The 19,987-nt window shown below is 40.3% G+C and overlaps 1 protein-coding gene across 1 annotated transcript in view; it reads right to left on the reverse strand.

Annotated features, from left to right (window-relative positions):
• Positions 1–462: 462 nt before the first annotated feature.
• The window catches only part of CMTM4 (CKLF like MARVEL transmembrane domain containing 4), a 35,185-nt gene continuing 15,660 nt past the window's right edge, over positions 463–19,987 (reverse strand). The window contains exons 2-4 of the mRNA XM_072422654.1: positions 17,591–17,767; positions 9,678–9,776; positions 463–8,876 (exon numbers count right to left, since the gene is read on the reverse strand). Of these exons, the coding sequence (XP_072278755.1) occupies positions 8,703–8,876; positions 9,678–9,776; positions 17,591–17,767 (450 nt within the window). The 3' untranslated portion in view covers positions 463–8,702. The remainder of the gene's footprint in view (positions 8,877–9,677; positions 9,777–17,590; positions 17,768–19,987) is intronic.

Here is a 19,987-nt window from a genome sequence, read left to right on the forward strand (position 1 = left end):
CCCTAGTGGTATTCCGAGTCACACCTAATTTGGGGGATTTGTGAACCATCTGGGGATAGAATCCAACCCACCTGGCAATGCCAGATTCCAAAAAAAAGGTTTACAAATGTTTTTAAAAAACTGGAAAAACAATAGGAAACCAGAAGTAAATGAATAAAGAACATCATAAGAGCTATTGCTATTGCCACGTTTAGTGGCAGGGTCTATCTAAAGCCCAGTGCAATAATTCCTGTGCTTACCAAATGGTACTGCTCTCTAAGAATAAGCTTTGTGTCAGTGTCTGAACTCACTCAGGATTGATGATTGATCTTTCTTTTTTGTCAACTTGTGATTTAAACCAATGCCCTCTAACATTGGGGCAGGTGACATACCCCCCATACCCACCTGTCCTAGGTATATAGTGGCAGCTCAGATATCAAAGTCTCCAGAAGCAACCAGGACCACATAAACACCAAGAAAAAGTGTATTTGATCTTTTATTAACAGATTAAAAATCATCTTCATAGTACCGGCACTGACACAAACACACACTCAGTCTTCATAAAATTACAAGACATCAATGATTGACAAGTGCAGATTGATACAAAAGGCACACAAGGTGAGACAAATACAAAGATTTAGAAAACAGATCTACATGAGACAATGTGATACATCCATGAGACGACAACCTTCATATAAAAAGGTCTGTACAGATAGAGAGGGATTGAGTAGAAGCACCATGTAAAATGCTGAGCGGCGAGGAATGTGTTCATCCTGGGAGAAAGCTGTACACATCTCCAGTGCAGTCATTATATGTAACTCCCTAGCAGGAGAAATGTTACAAGGAAAAGTAAGTCCGAAACATGACAACAGAATAGGTAAAACGGCATGGTGGTTCTGAGGTTAGCACTCTGGCCTTGGCAGCCCTGGGTCCCAGGTGCGAATCTTGGCCAGGACTCTATCTGCATGGAGTTTGCTGGTTCTCCCCGTGTTTGTGTGGGTTTCCCCCGGGTACTCTGGTTTCCTCCCACATTCCAAAAACATGCAGTTAGGTTAATTGGCTTCCCCCAAAATTGACCTTAGACTGTAGTACAGACATATGACTATGGTAGGGACATTAGATTGTGAGCTCCTTTAAGGGACAGCTAGTGACATGACTATGGATTTTGTACAGCACTGCATAATATGTTAGCGCTATATAAATACTGTGTAATATTAATAATGATTACACACATGGTATACATGTCATTTAGGCCCACCCACACATCATAGTGCAGTGTCAAACCCAGAAATTTTATTTTAAACTAGGTGGGATGAAATTGTAGGTGGGTGGCAGTTCCTGTATTGTGACCCAATGCATTAGTAACCACCTTAACACAGCTGGGTGGCTACTGAAAAGTGCCGGGTGGTGTGCCCTGCTAAAAGGGGCTGGGGAGAACACTGTGGTGTTAAGTTGCGGTGCATTACAGTAGTGTTGTCACCCTATGGAAATGGTAGAATGGAATAGACGTTTAAAGTATATAGGAGAGCAAAATAAAAAAAACTATGCAGAACAAGTCTGCAGTTCATACTCATTTCTTCATCTTTTATCTCTTTAAAGACCCTGCATTGATGATTCCTTTATAGTTCTGGGGCCGACACCATTTGGTAGAGATAGCTGCATCACTGTTTAACCGGGAATTTTTTTTTAAAGCTGGGTGGGAAGAAGCTGTAGGTGGGTGGCAGCCCTTGTATTGTGATCCAACTATTCAGTAATCCCCAAATCATCCGGGTGGTTACTGAAAAGTACCAGGTGCTGCACCTAGCTAAAAGGGGCTGGGGAGAACACTGTGCATGACCCCAATGTTTTAGATGTCTGTAAATGTGTAATTCCAGCCACCAGTGTAGGGGGAAACAATTTAAAAGAATGTTTTCCCCACTGGCTTCCAAAAAATTAAAATGTTATTTCAAGGTTTCCTCAGGAAAGGTTGGGAACAGGATCTACAGGTAAGAAAAGGAAGGATGTTGCTGCTGTGTTAAATAATATGTGTAAATATTGCATCTTACACCATTTTTATTTTGTCTAAAACTGCACTTTAAACTCTCCATAGTTTTTCCAAGGTAAAATCGTTGCCTGTATCAGCTGTGGCCATTAAGAGGGTTCCCACTCTGCCTACTATACGTTTATTATAGATGAGGAACAATGTACCAGGAGGAGCTGAAACAATAAAAAGAGTGGGAAACCCCAAAATCACCAGGAACATAGTTGGCGATTACAGCAAAGAGAGCTCAGGAATGTCCAAGATATGAAAATCAAGGGACAGACTCAATCCAACAAGCGTCACCAATGGCCAGCATATAACATCAGGGTGGACTGACCCCTTGCATTATAAATAAAATATGGTAAATAGGGCCATACAAATACATTAGTTGATCTTATCTGTAAATAAAATATGAACATTCAACAAGCTTAATTTTTTTTTTCTAGTAAGGAATAAGAAACAGGCAGCTGAAGCTAAATTCAAGCGGCATTTCAAGATGACCCATACAATGTAGCACTCAGTAGAGGAAGCCTGCGAGACTGAGGGATAAAGCAAGTCAAACTTTGAGTACTAAGTATAGGAGTTAATCCAAACTAGGTTAACTGAAAATCAGGAACGCCAGCCCCTAGTGGAAATGTAAACAAGGAGAAAAAAATAGGGCTTTTTAGCATGCAGTTGAGGTTTTTACTTGAGAAACATGTTAAATAATGAAAGCTCAAGACTGAAGAGTGTCTGACGCATTTTGCCTGAACAGGCTTCCTCAGGGGTAACACCAACTAGGATGGCCGGATCATATTAAAAAGTTAACTGGGTACACTTGTGAAGTTTCTCACAGATATAGTTCTCAGATAAGATGATTGGTTATTACTGATGTGGATTACGTAAAACCAATGGGAATCCAGCAGTTTGTATAGAGATGATATGTAGCTAGTAGGAGTCCACTAATCTGAGATCTCTATATCCTTGAGAAACTTTACAACTTCACAAGTGTACCGAGTTATCTATTTAATATGATCCAGGCATCCTAGTTGGAATTCCATGATGTTCTTACCCCTGAGTTAGTCCTTTTAGGCGAAATGCTTTGGGCACTAAATTAACAACAAGCGACCATTTTCTGCATACTATACAGACTGATATATTTTTGGATATTTAGATTTGATAGTAGTACACTTTTATATTGTCTTATACTGGCCTAAAATCTTGAGATTTTATTATTTATTTATTATGTGTCTCAAGTAAAAACTTCAATGGCATGCCAAAATGGCTTACCTTTTCTCTCCTTGATTTTTTTCCATTGTATCCAAGCAAAAAACAAGCACTTATCCTTCAGTGACGAAGGTGCTCCAGTGGAAAAGTCATGCTGAAAGTCATAGGAGGTCAGCTTTAGGGATAACCTTGTACAGATAGTGGTCCCATCAGTGACTCCCATCCAAAGGCTGTTTGTATTCAGACAGAACTGGGTTTTAGACATATTAAACAATTGAATACATACAATAGATAGTAATGTATAGTATGATAGTGCTTGGAGATGAACACATCAGAGTTTCAGTCCAATAAAGACCACAATTTGTAACACAGAGAGCTTGCTATATAAATGAGGCAAAACAAAATCCAAAAGCAAAAAATAGGTCAAACAGTATACTGCATCTTTCCTCTCCATTCTATAATCCTGATAACATTTCCTGTCCATGGGTGGCTACTCTCCCTCCACTGAATCCATAAAAAGAGCCATGGTTGTCACCAAGGCTGAACATTAAACATGTCTTCCAGCCTTTATCTCTGTTACATTGGGGAGGGAGGGTTAGATACGGAAGATAATATTGTCTGATATATCATTTCAGTTCACAGGAACTGACAAGGACACCGCATTTCCTGCAAGATTTGCATTTTATATACTTGTCAAATGTTCTTAGAATGTACCTGAAAATAGAAAGTGAGTGCTGCTAGCACGTCCAAGGACTGTTTGGATGCATCATATTAAATTTTGTTTTTTTGGGGGTTTACATACACTTTATACATCTGCATATCTTTTTAGAAATAGTTACGGCATAAGATGGAATATCTCAGGAATTAATTGGTCAGGTCTGCAGAGCTGGCATTTGAGCTGTTATCTGCAGGCAGCTTGGAGTGACGGGTTAAGCAGCCCTCTTCTCAGTAACTGCTTTTATAACCAGTGTATTTAATGCACATAACGTACAAGATTCACACATGTAAGTGTCGCATGTTTCATAGGAGAACCATTATGTTGGTGGTCTTGAAAAGGAGTAGCCAAGAAGGAAACAGCCACCCCTATTCATACATAGGAAGGGGGGTTCATATAACATGGGAATGCCCTCAGAGACCCTCTATTGACATGTCAGTACAATGACCTCACTGAGGGAAATCTGGGAAATGGAGGAAATAGGAAGTAATGTTGGTAGGAGTCTGACATGTGACAGTATTCACCTTTTTAACATGCAAAGCTCCAAAAAAATGGATTTCTGTGTTGTGAGTTAAGTTTGAAAGGGACTATTCTTGCACTGGCTTCTTACAGCAATGTAATGCCTCAGCAGAAGAATTTCCCATCGTTTCTGGAATGTCTATTACAGGCTCCCAATCAGGCTATTGTGGCCAGCAGCTTGGGTTTGCTAGATGTTACCATAGAGAATCAATTAGAAAATCATTGCACAGAATACAGGGCCCTTCTAATATACTGACTGTAGATACATAAGGGTAACTCACTCAGGTCGGTGACAAGAGCAGTTTAGGTGAAGCAGCTATGACTTCATCTCACCTATGCCTATGGAGAAAAATGGGGGGGGCATCACCAATGGGGAATACTGCTGTCCAGGACATGTCAAGTCTCGGGGGCACTCCAGCTAAAAAATATTCCCCCGTTGCACATTTAATACCACCAGTTACCATTCCTACCATGAGCTGCATAAATCATTAAAAAATGTCCAGAAGGTGTACTATGGAAGGCAGAGCTCTCTGAGAAGCTAGAGAAAATTAAGCTCTGTCCAAAGCATGCAAAAGCAATAGCAGATCTGCAGTATAGGGTGGCAATGTAAATACTGCTCAGGGACGTGTTTATAAGATCATTTGAAGTTTACTGAATATGGAAATCCCCATATACAGCAGGGCAGAATGTACAGAATTAGTACAGAGGGGAGATCTGCAATATATACCATCCTCTCTGCTGCTGCAATGCGAAGACGCCCCAACACACACAGATGACATATATGTACATCTCCATCTTCCTCCAGTTTACTACAGTATTCATAAATTAAGTTTTAACAATTGTGTCCACTCTGTCGGAATCACTCAGTTTAGATTTGTATAGAAGACAACCTAAATTGCAGCAGCAGCAAGGAGGACATAGGTCCTCCACATGTGCAGTGTTTGTGTTTTCTTGGAAACACAAGAATGTCTATTTTTAGTGGGAAATAATTGATTATCCAAAACTGGAATCTCAACCAAGTTTGTAACTGTGAGATAGTCAAAGATGTTCCACAACAGCAGCTGTCAAATCCAAAGCATGTTCCCATTCCTTTTTCAGACTATATTATGTCCTATAACAACATCTATGAGCTGCTAAATGAGCCGTTGCCCTCAGTGCACTCCCTATCCATGTGCACCATGCTTATATGCCCATCAAGGGTGCATGGGACCACCCATTATGGATGTCAGAGTGGAGAAAAGCCGGAAGCAAGTGAACTTCCATTCATTATTCTACCGGATGCACTCAGCCCCGAGCATCTCCAATTGTCAGTTATCATCCCCGGGATGCTGAGAAGATGAGCTGGGAGAACATGATTCATACTCAAGCAACTCAGATGGAAGGCAGCAGTGATTTGGATGGGTCCATTGGATCCCTGATGTCTCCCTTAAAAAGGAGCTAGTCACCAGTTGCACCAAAGCCAATACCTCTGGGGTGCTGATCTCTGGGGCCCCCACTGCTCAGAGGATCCATTGAGAGCTGCAGGAAACCCAGGGGACTGAATTTTGGAAGTGTCAGTTTCAGCGCAGATTTACTAAAAGATTTCTCAGGACTGAAGAATGTTCAGTGGCACAAACAGAAGCTCATTGCAACTATGTTTACTTTTCTTTTACAGGTAAAGCTTGATATAAATATTTTAAAATTGAGCACAATTTTAGCATAATTATCTACTTTTCAAAAGAAATAACAGGAAGTGCTACATGTGATTTTAATGGGTATAACCTTGGCCCTGCTTATACCTCATAGATATGAAAAATGGGTCTGGGCAGTGGACCCTAGTAAAGTACCACAAATAGAATATTGGCAGCACATATGTATATTACAGGCCAGATATCACATCTACAATTCGTCTGCCAGGATTGGAGATGGTGCTGATATAAGCTTTCCCTATACAATGAGGGAGAATGTGGGGTGCAAGGGGTGCCTATATATGACTGCAGACTAAGTACAGTACAAACTTTATGGGTGCCAGCCTTAAAGATGGAGATTATTCTCTAGACAGAATGGACTGCACACTTTACAATATTTTAAGTTGGCAATGTCATTAGCAATATGGGGGTGCCATGCTCTCTTTAGCTTGCAATAAAAACGAGGAAAATAGGATCCCCTTGTGCAGCTAAAACAAATTTGGCTTGGGTTGTCCCCATGTGAATGATTCCGAACATCTACCAAACTTCCCCTTTAGTATTCAAAGGAGCAAATAACACAGGTCCTCCTATATCTATCTCTCTAGAACATACAGCAAGGTGTACCAACCACAGGAGGCTGTAGAAGACAATTAAGCTCCAAGTCCTAGTCCCTAATACTCAGGTTTATGGTATAGTGTTTTAAAGCGTACATATAGTTCTGTGTACAAATACTGCGAGCAGGATAGACTCTTATTGCAGAAAGGACGAGTGATGTCCCTTATGCTATAAAACACACTTACCTACCTCTTCACAATCCTTTTTTCTGTGGTACACAGAGCATGTGCAGCTCAGAATTTTTATCATTGCTGATACTTGTAGCCTGCAACTACAGCAAGGTCCAAAAATTTGGACATCATTTTGTTATTTTAGTGTTTTGAATAAAATTATTAAATGCAGATAAATAAAAATAATCAAACCTTGGCATCAAAAATACATCATTGTTGTGATCTGCTTTCAGCTTCTTGCAGTAGCTGTTGTGGCCAGAATGTATTCATTATTCCTAATACAGAAAAAAAAATATTGGTATTGGCCTATTCTATAACACAATTCATGTAATGTGGTGGGGTGTGATATCAATCTGGTCACATATTACAATACCATCATTACACAAAAGAGTGGACAGTGAGATTATAGAAGCTGCCATTGCTGAACTTATGCTAAAGAATTCTGATTGCCTAGATGTAAAGCTGTTTAATTTTGGCCTCAGTAGCTCCATTCACACACCCTGAACCAAGCATGCAGATATCGGTGTGCCGTTATTATCTCAGCACCTGAGCTGCATCCCCATTCTGGGTCAGTGATTCAGATGTTATTAAAGCCAGAGGATCAGAACCCCAACCTGAGCTGCAATATTTTAGGATCAGGTCAGAGGATGACAACTTACAAATTCTCTTGGTTTAGATCCAATTTATTGTCATCAGATAAAAAAAAAAAAAAAAAAACAGTAAAAAAGTACAGACTTTCAAAAAGTAAATAACTTAAAATGGTTGTAGGCACCTCAAGCAGGCTGCCTGCGAATGACAACTGTCTTTGTTTACAGCCAAGAAACAGTAGTTTCTCTGCATAGATGTTACATGCTCCTTGCGGAGTCAGACCAAAGCCTTTGCTACCTGTTAATTGGAAAGCTCTGACTTTAGCAGGGGATACGTCAGACCTCTGCAAGGTAACCTCTGCTTCCATTATTAGGGAAAAGTCTTCTGCTCAGGTTGTGAACACTTCCTAAAGAAACCAATCTGTAAGACTTTGTTTTGATGCACCAGGAATGCATTTTGTAGAATTAATCTGGTCTGTAGTTATGATTGTGTATCCTTCCCTCCCACATCAAGCTGTCAGCCCGACTAAAAATTTCAGCTGGTCTACAGAGATTACAGGTAGTTAACTATAAAGAAGGAATACAAATAATTACGTGTAGCGGTTTAAAAATATCTTTCAGCAAATATATATATATAGCATAGAGGGAACTTTTTACATCTGCCTGGAACACTAATCCAAGGTTTCCAATGACGAGGAACCTCTTGGGGCCGAGCTCTAAATTTTAGCCAAACAAAAAACAATTACCATATAGTACAAATGTTGTTCATTAAAAACTAACCACTTTAAATTAATAATGCTTACATGAAAAAAAAAAAATCAGTAAAATGACATAAATAATGAATGATTAAAACATGAGAATTTAAAAGTGTGGATTAATTTTATAGACAATAATAACTTCATTTTCCTCCCTCTCTGGTTGAAATAACGTGCCGCGCAGCCCTTTAATAAACCGAGATGACTGTCCCTTCATGAATCCTGCTGATCAGACTTCCCGGGGAGGAGTATAATGATGGCATACCATGGAACGCCTTTGCCATAAAGGTTTGTCACCTACCTTCCCTTACATCATCAGGAATGTAAGACCTAGTCCAGGAATTATGAACACGTGTCAAAAGTTGGGGAAATGCTTCCCACGCCTGCTGCCTCCTTACAAAACTGGGCCAATCCCTGGCCTATGGTGAGAAGTCACTTGGTTTTCATTCATTAAAATGGCCTTGGTCGCTCACGCATCCAGACGCTGAATCTCAGGGCGGCAGTCTACGTCTCGGGATTCACTGCGTGCCCTCATGTAGTCGCTGGACTGGCGAATGTTCTGGGACCGGTTGCCGAATCTCCATTGTCGCAGGGCCAGGTAAGTGTTAACGGAGTAGGAGATGGTGGCTAAAAAGCCAAAAACCTACAAAGTAGACAGATAATCTTCATGATGACACAGTGTAATAAAAACAATGAAACACTAGGGGGCAGCAGAGCCTTATGTATAATATAGGACAATGCAGCTGTTTAACAGTCACACACAGACAGCTGCTGCTAAGTCATTGCATGCTTTCCTGTCCAGTTAACTGGTTAGGGCAAACCTATAAAAAAAAACTAATATATGCAATAAATAAACATCACGCTGAGCCAATGGCTTCAGTACATTATTATTCAATGACCTGGAACAAGCATGAAACAAAGTCAGAAGCTCTCAACTAAAGATTGTTCTAGTTCAGTGTTCTAATTCAGTGACACAAGAACTGGAGCCACTTATTAATACCAGCCAGCCAGATTTCAGCAAAGGGAGCTTTGATATTTCTTAGTACAGATGTCTCAAAGCAGCCACAAAACTCTCAATCCTGTGACATTCTATAGCTGCCTTTTTCAACCTTAAAAGTTTGTAGGAATTCCTAGTGCAACCAAATAACTGGGGAAAAGTGGACAGGTTCAGAGATAAAGCGCAAATCAAATAAATATTGCAAGTATGTTACCATCAATTTGGGGGTGACTGACAGCATAAATAAATGAAATATTGTTCTGCGATAAATGCACGGTAATACTTGTGTAATATAATACCACACAAGATGACAAAGGCTTCCTCAATGCAATATAGATGATGGAAGAATGAAGGGGCGAGGGACCAGGAAAAGGGGCAGCAGGTTTTGGGTTAAGGAACGCATTATTCCCTTCTCTCTTGAAAGACTTCAGTAAGTCATTTTCTTACCGCGGCAGAAATTTCCGCCCCAGACTTGTGGTTCAGCGAGGCCAAAATTACAGAGGCGATGAAGAAAAAGAGAGCGCTGAGTCCGGTGTTTACCAGATCCTGAAAGACACAAACACAAGAGACAATGAAAATGGCCACATTCTTCAACCCCACAACACAAACCCCCCGCACCCAGGCCGTGGGCTCACATGGCAAGTCAGGAGAAGGGCTCAGAAAACACACGATGAAAATAATATTTCCAAAATAATATTTCCCTAGCAGCCATGTTTATCCTCTCCGAGTTCAATATGTGGAACCACTGACCTGGGAAAAGTATTGAGGTAAGTTCTGTCTTTGCTGTCTGCATGCTTAATCAGGGCCAATAAAGAGACCAGAAATGGCAGCGCCTGTATTTATATTTCACAAGAACAGCTCAGCTCAAAGATAATAAAATATTCTAAGCTCAATATTGTGGATGTAAACTTCATCACTAAGCTTTAAGGTGTTATTTTCCTTTTCACTCATTTTCAATCTTTTGTACAATCTACAACCTTTGTTAAAAATACCAAACAAATGGCAATCCTGCTATGAAAGTCCTTACTATTATAAATCAACACCACCACCTTTGCTTACTATTTACACATATAGAAAGCTAGTCTCAGAAATGCACATAGAGATGCGAAATGGCTTCAAAGAGGCTGCAGAAGTTTAGAACAAAAAAAATGGTGAATGCATTAAAAATATTGACACCCGAGAAAATGGGTGCTCCAAAATGTCAAACCAATATAATGACAAGCAGGGACTAAATCATGACATGCAGTTAGGTTAATGGGCTTCTCCTCAAATTGTCCTTGGACTGTATTAATGACATATGACTATTTTAAATTGTGAGCTCCTTTGAGGAACAGTTAGTGGTAGGCTTTGTACTGCGCTGCATAATATGTATACAAGATAATATGAATCTTTTCCTGAGAAGCACTGTAAGCCAATAAGATTTTGCTGCCTACACATGTGCTGATAAGAAATACACCGAGAGGAAGGCAGGGAGGTCACTTTATCAGCGTGCTGCTCTTTCTGCATTGTCCTTAGGCTGACCAAGTTGTATGGTTTGCATAACAGAACAGAGAAGTCACCAACCTGGTTGTGCTGTCTGGTAGGGACAGAGAGGCGCCTGCCCAAAATAAAAGTATATTACTGTATGGCAGTCCACGTGCATAAACCCTTAGCTAGCCCTGGCTGAAAGCAATTCATTCAAACAATAGCATTCAGTTTCGGTTTGGAGATGCACAGAAATACAAATCCTTTGACAGGTAAAACAGCTCCCATGCATCTAAGTTAGAGAATATAAATACTGAATATAAATATAATATATATAAATTTATACTGAATATAAATATAACATTCTAATATAAACCCCCCCAGAGTAATTTATTTATGTACAGTGTTCTCACCCAGCACTTTTCAGTAGCTACCCGGCTGTTTTTGGTTGGTTACTGAAAAGATGGGTCACAATACTTACCCATCTAACCCAGCGAAAAAAAAATTTGAGGGAGAACACTAATGTAACATTGGCCTGTGGTGCGTTATTATCCACTGACTTACAGCACAGGAAAACATTGGAGAACCATTCATCCCAACCCGAATTCAACCGATCCCGGCTTACTATGGGTCGCTAGAGATATTTTATCATTTGTAATTGACCTGGTAAAAATCTAATGTCAGTACTGTTAAACCATGACAGGTCAGCGATCTGCTTCACAGGATCACCAAATGACAAACCAATACATGACAGCTATCGTTTTATTATTAGGAAGGACGCAGCTATTGTTTTACTAACGGGGAGGATCACAGTCGAATGTCCCGATTGAGCGTCTGTACTGCCCTTTAGTCGCTGCCTAAATCAAACAATAAAATGTTTATTTAAACAAGAAGTCACGCAGTCTATTTCAGCCAGTTTTTATTGCAACAGCATGGAGGGAATACGAGACCCGGCGGGAGTGAAAACAAGCCCATTGCACAAGATGTTTCACATGTCATTAAATCCTCTGCTAGCAAAATTCTGCAGTTCACAGGGAGCTCCTGTGTGAAGTTATTGCCTGCCAAGGCCCTCACAGGCCATGTGTCTTCCATTAGACTTACTACCAGAGAGGGGACAATCTCCCAGCAGGCCAAGATCAATCCATGACTGGTATTTATAGGGGAAGCAGCAAAGATAAAACACGGGAGCTGACCCATGCAAAGACGGAATATAAGGCGTACCAATATGGGTGGCGTTAGAGTGGGGTGTACAAAGGAAGCTTCATACAGAATGGCCTCATAGTACTGAAGAAGCCACAGGCAGATGTGTATTGTTAATATAAAGATGCTGCAGAAGCATCTAAATATATACAGCGCACATTTCACAGAACAAACAGACGAGTCAGCAGATTTCCTAAAGGCTGCGCACGTCCCAGCTAACCCTCTGACTACAACAACCATTCAGCCAACAAACTGCTAAAGCTGCCCAGGGACCCGTGAAAGGCGCTAAATCCACCCACAATGGCATTTATGTTTTCAGTGAGAAAAATTCTGATTTATAATAATAAACACTGCAAAGCTTGCACTTCCACAGTTTGGATATCAAAGCTGAAATGCAGACAACGGTACAGCAATGACATAAATACATATATAACGTGCTGGTTTTCCTTCCAAAGGATTTGTACTTCTGTCCTCACATATAAACAGATCTGGTTGGCTTTTCTCTATTGCACTTAAAACTGTAACTCAAATGAAAATGCATGGTTCTGCTTACAATAGCGGGTGGTAAATGTACCCGTAAAGAAAAAAAAAGAGCAGCTTCAAACCTACCACTGGATAACGTGATCGCCACGGCTGGCACCTTGCCAGCTTCTCGAACACAGACACCGCAGCATGGTCAGCAGATTTGACAGCTGGCACATTGAGAGATGTGGACAATAGTCCAAATCTCTCATCTGGACTACTGTAACCTCCTCCTCTCTGGTATTCCACTAACCTGACTCTCTCCTCTACAATCTATTATGAATGCTGCAGCCAGACTCATCCATCCTTCCCACCGCTCCTCTTCTGCTGCATCTCTTTGCAGTTCTCTTCATTGGCTTCCATTTCACCTTAGCATCAAATTCAAACTCCAGTGCTTTGCCTTCAAATACTTCCACAATTCTTGTCCCACTTACCTTTCTGACCTGATGGGGAAAATACCCCCCAGCCACTCACTTCGCTCCTCCAATGACCTATTAATGACTTCCTCACTCATAACCTCATCACACGCACGGCTACAAGACTTCTCTAGAGCTGCCCCAACTCTCTGGAATGGTCTTCCTAGGCTTGCTCCTACTTTCTGCTCATTTAAAAGATCACTGAAAACCCATTTCTTCAAACATGCCTACCCGTCTTCTTCTGTCTTTTGAAACCCTCACTACTTCCCATCACTACATATCTCCCCTCCTATTGTGTGATACTTTCCCCACCTCCTAGATTGTAAGCTCTTTGGGGCAGGGTCCTCTCCTCCTCCTGTGTCACTGTCTGTCATTTGAAACTTTTATTTAATGTACAGTGCTGTGTAATATGTTGGCACTATATAAATCCTGTTTATTAATATTAATAATATTTACCTCCTGGGCGTTACACTGAGGTCTAGATTTCTGTACCAAAAGCGTTACACTGTTTTTCATGAATTTTTTTTTTTAAATTGTAGACCTGTAACTTACAGAAATATGTCCAAACAAGAGTTCTAGTAGAGATCATGAATATAAAAAATGTTTGAAACACACAATCATGTAAAAAAAATTACTTTTAATAAAATTAAATAAAAGACACAAAAATCAGCTTAAACAAGAATACATAAATAAATGAAAAATACTGAAAATGCGATAATTCGGTATACTGTATAATAATATATTTTTCTAAAACACCTCCCTAGTGTGGTAAATTTTAAAACAGAGTCCAACGTCACATACCTATAGACAAAACCACAAATATTTTTTGTATTATTTTGTATTGGATTGGATACAAGACTTTGTATTGAATCCAATACAAAATATTTGAACTTATAATTCATTGAGTTACCGCATAACTCACCGAAATATGTCCAAAATTTTATAAATTTAATAATAAATTTTTTTTTATAAAACATAAAAAAATCTTAAAAAAAAAAATTAGTAGTGTATCATGTAATGTACCTGTAACAGTACCTTATTTAATATATATATAATACAATTATATATATATATATTATAAAAGGATTTCTTTGTATTGGACTCAATACAGCTTTTTTGTATTGAGTTCAATGCAAAGGATTTTGAATTTCCCGCCCCACTTCCTGCCTGCACCGACGCATGCAGCGACATCACCGGGAAATTCCGGAGATCGTCACTGCACTCGCCGGATGAAGAAAGAAGACAGAAGACGTGTCCGGAGGAGCTGCGGGGAGAAGGCGAGTATTTTTTTTTAGCGATCGACGCTGGAACAGAATGGATCATCGCAGCGGGGACCAGGTAAGTGAGGGGATTTAAATAGTGAGAAAAGTTCGGGTTTATCGATTTTTGCAAAATCGATAAACCCGAACCAAGGTCGGGTTTAACGGTCAGGTGGTTAATAATGGGGCTTAGGGAGCAGCAGAGAGAAGCTACATACATATAAGCTACATATATACCATCTCCTGAGATGCAGAGGTTCCCTGGCATGAGGAAGCAGTAAACACACTGCAACCTCCAGGCCAGTGTGAACAAAGCTTTGGGGTTTATACTTGGCTTGCCCCATGTCGCTGACATCACATTCCTCCCAGCTAGATCCTGGGGAATACGGAGCAGCTGAAATCTTGCAATAGACTGAAATGTCTTCTCGCAGGATTTTGCCTGCTCTGCATTTTTGGTAATGTTCCTGGAAGGACGGTGGCATTAAAGCCATTAAGAAGATTGGGGTATGATAAGTATAATTCAACTTTTTTGTTTTATTAGTATTTTTACTGACAGTAGGCGATTTGTAAAGAGGGCGTTTTACTGAAAGGTTCCCTTTAATAATTGCAGCCTGATCACCTTCCACCCCCAGCCTGGAACTGGCAGTATAGACTTGTGAGCTCATCTTGCTTGATCTTACTCTCAATAGGTCTTTGTCAGCACATGTTCATGCTGAAGAACATGATTGGCCTTTTTTAAGTGAAGCTGGGTGATCCAGCAAACCTGGAATGGATTTCCTATAAGTCATTAGCTATTTGTTAGCAATTGTTTTCAATTCTGGACCAGATACATTTCAGGTTTGCCGGATCACTCAGCTTCACTGATGAAAGTGTATGAACTTGGGCCTACGAACAGGGCCTGTGTACGAACTGGGAAGCGCCAAAGTCATACTGGGGTATTTTCTTTTATCTTTTTGTACAAGTCTAAATCCGGGTCATGAGGATCACAAAAGTATTGTCCTGAGGTCCGACAGCTTCTGTGCTGAAAACCTCACCTAACTGCTTAACAATACAGGCTGTTGTGTATGTGCTGCGTAATATGCTGGCACTATTTAAATTCTGTTTATTAATATTATTAATAATATGCATACCAGTATTTATAAAAAAAAAACTCAGTAGTGGAATGTAAAAAAAATATGATTTTAAGAACTAAGAAAAGCAAGAAGTTAGCTTAAAGGAAACCATAAAAACCGTAAGATACAGAAATAAAGACAGCTGAAGTTACATGCAACTATTCCTGCAGGATTGGAGTTTATTCTAAACCTCTCATACTCATCGGTTCATTCATATAATAGGCTGCCTCACTAACCAATCAAAAAGGGGCAAGGAGGTAGGTGGGCCACGCCCAAGCATGCTTTTTTTATGGGAGAAATCAAGAATGGAATATAATTTCAGCTCGTATCTCTATCTAGTGATCCCTCTGACATACATTTCATGTTTTTACCCCAGTTATTTCCTTGTTCTACAGAAATGATACCGCAACTCCTAAGTGAGGCTGGCAAGGGAGGAGGGAACCTTTGTAGATTAACATTCTTTGGACCAAAAAAATGAGAAGAATGAATTTGTTGAGTAAGCACAATGCAAACCTTCTGTAGATCATGCAGACGGGCACATGTTTAGGAAATAATCCCAAACCAGGAGGCGATAAAGTCATCATGTGATTTAATATTTCATCAGAATTTCTGCATACTGCAAAGAACTGTGGAGTCATGTGACTGGTCTAATTATGGGGTAAGAAGAAGTTTGATGTTAATCGCTCTGAGAATACTTGCCAACAGCTTCGAGGAGTCTCCTTTATGCCACATACATGCTCCAAGATCTGCATCTGTATTCCAATACCACTGCTTGTTTTATGTATCTTTACAGACCCCGAGTTAATTTGGTATCATATGGACAGCATTAAAAGTGTTTTAGAATCTCATTTTGGTGCAAATGATCTATATCGCACATCCTGATAAATAGATGCACACAGGGGGTGCAGGCTATCAATGACAGCCAGAAAAAAATAGGGGGTGGTAGGACAACACATTAAATGAGGAATTCTGAAAAGTGGGGATTCAAAATTATTAAATGATGGAAAACAATGAACAGTCACCAAGTCACAGGTAAAAACAAGTGCAGGGTTCTCCCCAGAAAGCGTTTTAAGTTGTAGGTGGGTGGGCAGGGCAAGTTATGACAAATGTAGTGTTTTTTAATTGTTGTTGCAGACCTGCCCCTGTACTTTGCTCCAATTTCCAATGCCTACCCCCTTGGTATGTCCAATTTTTTCCATCATCTTTGTATTATACACCAACCATCCAGTAACCCCTGTATTGTGACTTAACTTTTCAGTAACCACCCAAAAAAGCCTGCTGGTTACTGAAAAGTGCCGGGAGGTGCGCCCAGCTAAAAGGGTCCGGGAAGAACACTGCATTCAATAAGTAAATAAATATACATGTCGATCCTGTCAGTAATCCCATGCTGTACTTTGTTCCATGCATGTTATCTGCACTGCCCAATTCAGATTTGTGAACTACAAAACGTTCGCTTTCCCATCATGCTAAAAGTGAGACTGAATTCTGTAAACCTAACATGTTTCCTGTCCTAGGTAGCCTTAAAAAGAGAAGTATGACAGTTTATCACTGCTGCCATGCTTTCTATAATATAAATTCATTCATGTATTGATATGCTGTGTTTGTAATGAATAATTAGTGTCCTGGGGTATACAGAGCATGTTGATTTACCTGTACAGAGCCCAGTAACAATGAGGATGCTGACAGCAGTGACATTTGCTTTCAGGTTTCTTGTAGGAACACCGCTCTTGTCTTGTTTACCTGTTCTTGTGACAGATGTTCTCACCACACCAATCAGACCTCCAAAGACCGACCTTCACCTGATAATCTAGTAAAAGAAGCATTGACAGGCGGGGAGGAGGAGAGACCACACTGCTGTGCCAAAGCTTAAAAACACTTTTCAGGTCTACTCCTATTCATGAGAGGCCATGAAGATGTGAAAAGCCTGATATGGACTGCAAACACCTCCCCAGTCTCCATTACATCCATAAGGAGGATGTGTTCTGTCATTTACAGAAGATTGCAAAGCTGATATTATTGTTAGCGATGGAGTATAATGCACAGGAAATTACATGAACACTGAATTTCTGGAAGGAGTAATCAGTATTTTTCTATACTTGGCATACAAAAAAAAAAAGTTTGCCTCTGTGCAGGATCTTTTTGTAATAAAGCCCAGTGACTGCTAATTTTCCTTGTGCAGACTTCTCTTACATCAATTCCATCTTCCTATCCACCTGTGTATACAGATTCCATGCACAAACCTTCCATCTAATAGGGCATTCTTGGTTGTTTGGGTGCCAAAATAATGCAATGCCATTTGTAACTAACATATTTGTATGATGCTGTAGCTGACTTTTGGTTCTGAGCACACACAGTGAATTCTATAGGGGGGAACTTGGGAGACTTACCGTCAGGGTCCAGTTGATGTGAGGAAAGCGCTCATGGAGAGACAGGCTGAACATGAGCAGTATGACGCCGGTCACCACAAATGCACTGCAGCTGACGAACTCAAAGAAATACAATCCTTCACATGGCGAGCACTCCATTATTGTCTCAATGCAGATAAATGCCAGCAGAGCCAGGAGCTGTCAACACAAAAAACATCAGAATCAGTTATATAGAAACAAACATAGGAAGGCAGCAACTGTGCAAACCAAAAATATAACTTGCGAGCGGTATTAACTTTTTATATAGCATTCTACTGCAGTGTTCTCCCCAGACCCTTTTCGTCAGGTGAACCACTGGGCACTTTTCAATAATCACCCAAGTACAGCCAGGGGGATAGATAATGAAACTGCCTATTGGTCCATCCGGCATTGGGTCACAATACAGGGGCCAACACTCACAGCTTCTTCCCCGCAAGTTTAAAAGTATTTCTGGGGAGAATACTGTACTGTATGTATCAATGTTGTCCTAATTTTGTGTTGCATTAAAAGTCATAAAGCTGAATGAAGGACAAGCACACAAACTGTTGAAATACCCAATATTTAACAACATATAACACAAATGTTTGGCCAATCATGCGACCAAGACACCCCTGATGGACCGAACGCCTACATATTGGATTTATGCAGCACATTTTATTATTAGTACACGTTTTTTTTATAACGCAACCATATTACTCAGCGCTGTACAAAATCCATAGTCATGTCATTAACTGTCTCTCAAAGGAGCTCACAATCTAATGCCCCTACCATAGTCATATGTCATTAATGCAGTCTGAGGTCAATTAAAGTCAATTTTAAGGGGAAGCCAATCAACCTAACTGCATGTATTTGGAATGTGGAACGAAACCTAGGTACCCAGAGGAAACCCATGCAAACATGGGGAGAACCTGCAAACTCCATGCAGATAGTGTCCTGACTGAGATTTGAATCTGGGAAAGGCCAGCGTGCTTACCATTGCACCACCATGCTGCCCAAAAGCAAGTCCAATCTATAACTGGAAGAAAATCAAACCAACGCATTTCACATTCTGATCCTTCTCATGATAGAAAGTCAATGGGCTGAAATACATTATTGTGTTACTGAATTTGCCATTATAAAATCTCTAAAATGAGGAAAGTTTGGGAAGCAGATAAACTAACACTTAAAACAGACACAGTAATGTTGATGTTACATGGTTAAAGTGTGATTGTGCCGTGAATCAATTGTGGTTTTATTCACTCCACTGCCATTCTGGTTATCCCTGTATAGGATATGTCTGCAGCTACTCCGCACATACAGAGGGCTTTCTTTTTGCATTTGGAACAGTTGGACCCAGATGTGAGGAAGTGAAGTAAAGCAGAGTTTCTGAAGTTGGAAAGAGCGGCAATGACACAAACCATTAATGCTGTCCTGCTGAACTAATCCAGGGCACTCTCACAATCCTCGTACTACAAAAAGAACACTAACCTACGGGTGTCAATAACTTATTCTCCCAACTCTAGAAAAAACAACAACAAAAAAATCCTTAAACTTGCTCATTGCTCAAGGAACCTCTGGAGGAAGCCTGGCTGAGAAGCCCTATTCTAGGCTATATGCATGGCTGTCATATTGATTCACCTGCTCTACACCTCGAGTTGCTGAGCTGAAATGTAATGCATTTTTAATGTAATGGATATGAACTTTAAATGCGGATGAGCAATTGCATGCTGTATTGGGTGTAACCTCTTTCTAAACCACAAACTGGTCCTAGGTCAGTGAAATGAGAAGTATCAAAGGCACTAAACCAACATGACAGCCAGGCAACTGGCACTTCAGGAAGGAAGCCAGTAACCAACTTTTTCATGTTTTCCTCAGTACAGTTTACCTCCAGTTATAGCTCCACACACACACTCACCTTCCAAATATTCCCTTTCAGCTCTTTTCTCCTCCACCATAGGCAACCCAAGGATTGGTGATATCATCACCTCAGTCATGTGACAACACATGCACATGAGTAATTTACTGAAATGCATGAGCACTGTTGCAAGTTATTGCATAAAGGGACAGGGGACGCATTTCACCACTTATAAGCCTCCCTTTGACCGACACAAATTCACACTTTTTGTTGGAAAAGAATGAGAATAAAACGGACACCTGCATGTTTATAAGCTGAGGAAGGAAAAAAAAGAAGCTGCCAGCTACTCCTTGTAAATATATAATTTCCCTTTAAGAACTGCTTTCCTGAGGAGCTGCCATCGCATAGAATTAAAGCTCCCAGATGATGGAAGTGACAAGTTAATATTTCCCGTTTCGAGTGTCAGGAAAATTAATCAGAGAACGGGGAGCCTCCCCCAAATGTCTGCAGACTCCTCCAACAGATCGGAAATTCTCCTAAGTGTA

This window comes from Pyxicephalus adspersus, chromosome 9, assembly GCF_032062135.1.
Source record: "Pyxicephalus adspersus chromosome 9, UCB_Pads_2.0, whole genome shotgun sequence".
Taxonomy (NCBI): Eukaryota; Metazoa; Chordata; class Amphibia; order Anura; family Pyxicephalidae; genus Pyxicephalus; species Pyxicephalus adspersus.